Source organism: Aristolochia californica, unplaced genomic scaffold, assembly GCF_029961685.1.
Source record: "Aristolochia californica isolate CCGP_79_NKW_82.1479 unplaced genomic scaffold, dmAriCali1.0.hap1 SCAF_9, whole genome shotgun sequence".
In the NCBI taxonomy this organism is placed as follows: Eukaryota; Viridiplantae; Streptophyta; class Magnoliopsida; order Piperales; family Aristolochiaceae; genus Aristolochia; species Aristolochia californica.
Window position 1 is genome coordinate 8,581,581 of NW_027182290.1, and position 6,360 is coordinate 8,587,940.

Genomic DNA, 6,360 nt, shown 5'->3' on the forward strand with positions numbered 1-6,360 from the left:
TTAAAGATAGATGAATCATACTGACTCTGGGTAAATCGGTGGAGGATAAGTGTGCTAAAAAATTTCTCAAACCAAGCTCGGGGGGCTTCTTTAAGCCCATACAAAGGACGTCGGAGCTTGCAGACATGATCAGGAGAGGATGTAGACATACCCGAGGGAAGCTTTATATAGACATCTTCCTGCAGATCACCGTGGAGAAAGGCATTCTTCACATCCATCTGATGCAATGGCCAAGATTGAGAGGCCGTACTGGCTAAGATAGTACGAACTGTGGTCATCTTGGCAACTGGGGCAAAAGTTTCCTCATAATCAATCCCATATTCCTGCCTGTTCCCCAGGGCCACAAGACGGGCTTTGTACCGATCCAACGATCCATCTGAACGCAGCTTGACAGAGAAGATTCACTTACTTCCAAGAGGTCGAATAGTAGGAGGGCAAGCCACAATGTCTCAGGTGTGATTCTCCTCTAGCGCTTGTAGTTCAGTTTTGCATGGCCTTTTTCCAACACTCATGTGCTATAGCCTGTTTATGGCTAGAAGGAATGGAAATAGAAGACAAAGTAGCTACCAGAGATGCAGGGGAGGGAAAACCATACCAGTCAGGAGGGTGAGAACTACATGTGGATTTGTGAAGATTGAGGGGAGCAGGAGCAGAGGGAGGATCAGGAGCAAGCGCTAGGTCAGAAGGAGGAGAGGGCAGCGAGGCAGTGGGTTGAGGCTCATCAAAGCTCGGCAAACTAGAAAAAGAGGTAGACGGAAGTGTAACTTCAGAGGGAAAGAAATATTGGTTTTCAAAGAAGACCACATTCCGAGAAACAAGGACTCGACACGCCTGAGGATCGTAGCAAACATAGCCCTTTTGAGAACCGCCATACCCAAGAAATGCACACATAACAGATTGGGTTGTAAGTTTATATCGTTCATGATCAGGTAAATGCACGAAACAAACACAACCGAACGTCCGAAGATCTATGTAGGACAGAGAATAACCGAATAATTTAACAAAGGGAGAGACATGATGCAAGACAGGCGAAGGCAGGGGGTTAATTAAATGGACGAAGGTAGAGAGAGCTTCACACCAAAACCTAGGAGGAACGGATGATTCAATGAGAAGGGTGCAGACCATATCAAGAAGGTGACGATTTTTGCGCTTAGCAACACCATTTTGTTGGGTGTCGAGGGAGAAGAACGTTGAGAGATAATGCCTTTGCTTTGAAGAAATTCTTGGAATTCTGCCGACATGTACTCGCCTCTAGAGTCAGAGCGGAGAACTGTGTTTCAATGAGTGCAAGAAACCTCTTAAAAATGACAAAAACTTTAGACTTAGCCCGTAGGAAGTAGACTAAGGTAAATCGACTAAAGTCATCAATAAAGGTGACAAAGTACTTAATTTGTTCATGCGAGATAACGGGAGCAATTCCCCAAACATCACTATGAATAAGGTCAAATCAGTGGGAGGAATGAGAGGAATGTTGCAGAAATGATAGAGTTTTACTTTTGCCAAGTTTACATGATGAACAGTCAAAAGACGTATCATGAGAAGTACAATCTTGATTGCCTAATAAACCCGATTTAAATAATGTACGAAGTACAAACAAGTTTGGGTGGCCTAGACGTCTATGCCACAACTTAGGGCCAAATCCAACAACATTACAAGCAAAAGAAATTACAGGAGAACGGGGAATAACAGTGGATAGAAAGACTTTAAGTGAAAATAGCCTGCCCACTTTAGGCCCCTTCGCGATCACCTTCCCCGACGCTTGATCCTGCATAACACAACCAAAGCGAGAAAACTGAATATTACAGTTTTTATCAACTAATTGACCAACATACAAAAGGTTTGTCGACAAGTCAGGAGACACAAAGACATCAACTAAAGATGGAGAGAGGTCACCAACAACACTGATAGGCAGAGTACTACCATCAGCAGTGTTGATGTGCATATTGCCATCATACTTTCTGACATTTGAAAGACATACCACATTGTTGGTCATGTGGTTAGAGGCACTATAATCAAAATACCATGGTTGAGTAGAAAGGTTCTGTTTACCTGAGATACCAAAAGTAGAAAAGGCAGAAATGATCATCTGTTGTACCATTTCAGGAGTGAGAATGGTGGAACTGGCAGGTGCTGGTGGAACAGGAATGATAGGGACTGAAACGGCAGGTGGCAATGTGGCAGAACTAGATGTATCGGTGGATGCATGATAAGTTGTTGGCTTCCTCCTTTCAGGTTGTGTAGGGCAAACGGTGATGTGATGACCCGGCTTTTTACAGTAGCTATAGAACAGAACCGACCCCTTGGGGCAGTTCCGAACAAAGTGACTATAAGCTTTGCAGTGGAAGCACTGAACAGAACTGGTGTCCCGACCCTTAGGTCTTCCTGGTGCTACATAAGCTACAGGAGCCGAGAGATCAGCCTGAGCGCGAGGTTCCATGCCAGCCTGAGTAGTAAAGCGCTGCTCCTCCCAGAGAAGTTCACTCAAACAGGTATCCAGGGACGGCACTGGATGACGATTCATCAGATGTGATTGAGCAATCTCAAACTCGGGACGAAGCTTCATCAAGAATTGATCCCGTTTACTGGTGTCATGTACAGCTTGCACAACAGAGAGAGCAGCAGTAGGGACATCCTCGTAAACAATGTCAATGTAATCAACCCATAGATTTTGGAAGCCCGAAAAATATTCTTCAATCGAACGACTGCCTTGGGTGAAATTTGCAAGTTCATATTCAACTTAAAATCGATGGGCCGTGTTGGTTTGACGATAAACCTTGTGGAGGTAATTCCACATATCTGCGGCAGTTTTGTAGGGCCTCAGATTTGGGACTAGTGAGGCTCAAGAGATGCAAGTATCCAAGTCATGACTCTAGCATCCATGATGATCCATTTTGACAATGCATTAGCATCGCCAGGTGCCAGATCACTCCCATCAATATGACCCCATATACCTCTTCCCTGAACAAATAACTAGAACTGAAATTCCCAAGTACCGTAGTACTTGCCCGTGAATCGAATAGTAGTGAAATCGGACTTGTCTGCTGGCATGATAAGATCGAATCTAGCAAAATTCCTAATGCACCTCCGCAAGATAAGAAATTCAAAACATACCCCCACTTTTCATAAATTTCAAGTGGACCCCTACACTTGCAGAAATCCAAGCTTTGCCCCCAGGTTAACAGAAATTCAAATTAGACCCCCAAACTATTAGAAATTCGAAAAACACCCTCACACCTTCAGAAATTCCAGAATGGCCCCCAAAACTTTCAGAAGTTTCAAATCATCCCACAAAGGTTCGCAAATTGCATAACGACCTTATGCCAAATAATCAATCGAACACGCAGGAGAAAAAAAATCGTACCTTCGTTCCCCCTTCCGGCGAGTTTCCCGACGAGAACCCCCTTCCCGTTGTAGCTTCTCCGGCAACGAAACCACCGAGGGAGCTTTTCCGACGACGGAACCACAACTTTCCCGAGCTCGAACAATGCTTTCCGACAACCCCCGAAAACCACCCCTTTCGTTTCCCCTTCCGGCGAGAACCCTCTCCCTTTCATTTCCCCTTCCGGCTAGAACCCTCTTCCTGGCAACGGAACCCCCGTAGCTTTTTCGGCAACGGAACCACACGACAGGTTTTTCTAACGACGCCCGCAATCAATGCCGAAAAAAAAAACTCGTCGAACAACATAGGTCATCGGACAAAAATGCGTCGGACGGTTAATCTTCAGAGCTCTGATACCATGACAAATCAAAATCAAGGGACTGATGGAACAGTCCAAACACCCACAAGAGAGAGCGTAGCTCTCTGGTTTCACGGCAAAACGAAGCAGAGGAAAGATTAATCAAAATGTTTCCGTTGGGGATTTTCCCCCTTTCATTAGGTATTTAACCTTTAGGTTTTCCTGTTACAAAATGGCCCATGGGCCCAAGACAATACCACCTCCACCCCCCCCCCCCCCCCCCCCCGTTAAGCCTAATCAAATAACCCTATGTACATATCCCAAATTATACAACAATTATGAACATAAATTACATTTAATATACATTTTAACATATCGTAACACGGTGTTCCAACTATATCCATTACAAGTTCTTTTATCTGACACCATTGATTTGAGCATTCAGAAATGTGTGTTGTGATGGTTGAATGTGGAAGTGTAATTCGTAGATGTTCTAAAAGGATGGTTAATGTGTCATAATAAGTTTTACTATATTGTGTGATGAAGTACTTATTGAAATTTGGATATTAGAATGATGTTTTAGGAGCACAAGAATGGTTTATTATTCACACTTGTCTTGTTTTTTGTCATTTTTTTTCCACCTCTTGCTCTTTATGGATATTGCGCTACATATTCCATTTCTCATTCAATCCTTTTCATCCAAATTCCAACTTCCATACAGCAAGAAGATACAATTTATGTGACCAGAATTTGAAACCATCAAAATGTCCAATCTGAAGTTGTGTGATCAAACATATTCCATTTCTCATTCAGTCATTTCCATCCAAATGCCAACTTCGATACAATGAGAAATGCAATTTAAGTGAGTAGTATTAGAAACCTTCAAAACTTCCTCCTAATACTCACCAAAGGAATTCTTCTCTTCTTGTCCACCAAACCACCGTCTTGGTACCATTCAACCTAAGGAATTGTTGAGTAAGTTAAATTAAAACTTCCTAAAAATGATATAGATAATGATCTAGGCCATCTCAATGCCCTTCCCAAAAAATTCTAGAAATCCAAATCTAGCGATATCCTCCACCAGTTTTGGGAATAGGTCCTCCCTTTTAGTGCTTATTTCTTGAGCCTAATGGACTTTAGCTATTTACATTTTCAGGTCCTTTCATACACCTTTCTTGTCACAAGGCAATATGGAATTTTCTTTTTTCAGATATTTGCACATCTTAAAAGAAAAGATTACTTTCGTACGAATAGTTTCCCTAGAAATCATTCCTAGAAACTTCAAGGGGGGGGTAAGTGCATTTTCAAAGTTAAAGTGAAAGTGAATTATTTTTTTATGTTAGTATGCACAATGGAAAGTTTAGTGGAAAGTACGTAAGAGATTTATTAATAAAATACTCTAAAATATTTAAATTTTATAGGATATTTTTTATCTAACTTTTCTATTAATAAGTTAGGATAGATTTTAACTCTTCTTAATTCATCAATAATAATAATAATTAAACTTTATATATTTAATTAATTAAATATATATATAAATAAAATACTTAACAAATTTTACTTTTATGATATCCAAATGCTTAATCAAATTGTTACTTTTTAATATCTAAATTCTCATTCTTGAAATATAATATTAAAATTTATAAATTTATGTAAATAAAAAATATGGTATTTTATTATTCAAAAATACTTTTACAAATTTAATTTTATTATATTTTTATTTAAATAAAATCTAATATATATAATTTAATTTAAAGTATTAAATAATTAAAATAAATTAAGACTATTTATTTAATTAAGTATATATAAAATGATTAAACAAACCCTAACTTTTATATTATCCAAATGTTAATCAAATTGTTACTTTACAAAATCTAAATTCTCACTCTTAAAATAGTCATTAAATATAATGATAAAAATAAGGATTTTATATAAATAATTTTTTTTAGATAGCTATATTTGGCTAAAATAAAATAAATTTTAAGTAGTTATAAATTAATAAAAACAACTAACTCGTTTTAAATAAATAAATAATTTCAAAAAATATTAACATTACTCTTTTAGATTTAATTTTTATAATATAATTTTATTTAACTATTCTATTTATAACGTAAGATAAATTTCAACTTGTTTAAATTAATAATTAAATTAATTAAATTAATATTTTTTAATTTCATTAAATGTATAAATAAAATAATTAAATAAATATTTAGTTTTATTATTTTCAAATGCAAAAGTGAGAGGGCAGAATGAGCATAAGAAGAGTGAAAGAGTGAGTGAGCGCGCGGGTGAAAGTTAATTCACTAGCCTTAGGGAGGAGTGGTTTCACTTTCCCTCGTTTTTTTCTCAAGAATGAGTGCCACTCGCCACTTACGGTGCACACTAACATGTTTTGGGCTATTTTCGCTAGTGAAAGTAATTCATTTTCACTTTCACTTTCGCTTCAGGGTGTACTAACAAGGCCTTAGTGTGCTCAATGAAAAGTACAAAGTAACATACTTTATTGTGTTAGTGTACACAATGGAAAATATAATGGAAAGTAGAAGATGGGTTTATTAATAAAATACTACGATAGATTTGACCTTATTAAGATAGTTTTATTTAGATTTTTCAATTAAAAAAATAAGATAAGAAACTTAAAAATTAAAAATAAACTCGGAGGAAGGTTTTCATGGGCTTCAAG

The 6,360-nt window shown here is 38.0% G+C and overlaps 1 protein-coding gene across 1 annotated transcript; it reads right to left on the reverse strand.

Moving 5' to 3' along the window:
* Window positions 1–480: 480 nt before the first annotated feature.
* LOC137940621 (uncharacterized) lies at window positions 481–3,554 on the reverse strand. The gene is made up of 5 exons (XM_068785774.1): window positions 3,362–3,554; window positions 3,235–3,314; window positions 2,831–2,958; window positions 1,748–2,702; window positions 481–1,251 (listed from the first exon to the last, which is right to left on the reverse strand). Exons 1-5 carry the CDS (start codon window positions 3,552–3,554, stop codon window positions 481–483), a joined length of 2,127 nt encoding a protein of 708 aa, XP_068641875.1.
* Between the last annotated feature and the right edge of the window lie 2,806 nt (window positions 3,555–6,360).

Excerpts from the sequence above, each read along its gene's own strand:
- LOC137940621 (XM_068785774.1), bottom strand. The coding sequence starts at position 3,554 with ATGAAAGGGAGAGGGTTCTCGCCGGAAGGGGAAACGAAAGGGGTGGTT. Across the intron at positions 3,315-3,361 it reads CGCCGGAAGGGGGAACGAAG|GTCGTTATGCAATTTGCGAA; the intron begins GTACGATTTTTT and ends ATTTGGCATAAG. Across the intron at positions 1,252-1,747 it reads AGGATCAAGCGTCGGGGAAG|AGGCGAGTACATGTCGGCAG; the intron begins GTGATCGCGAAG and ends CTCTGACTCTAG.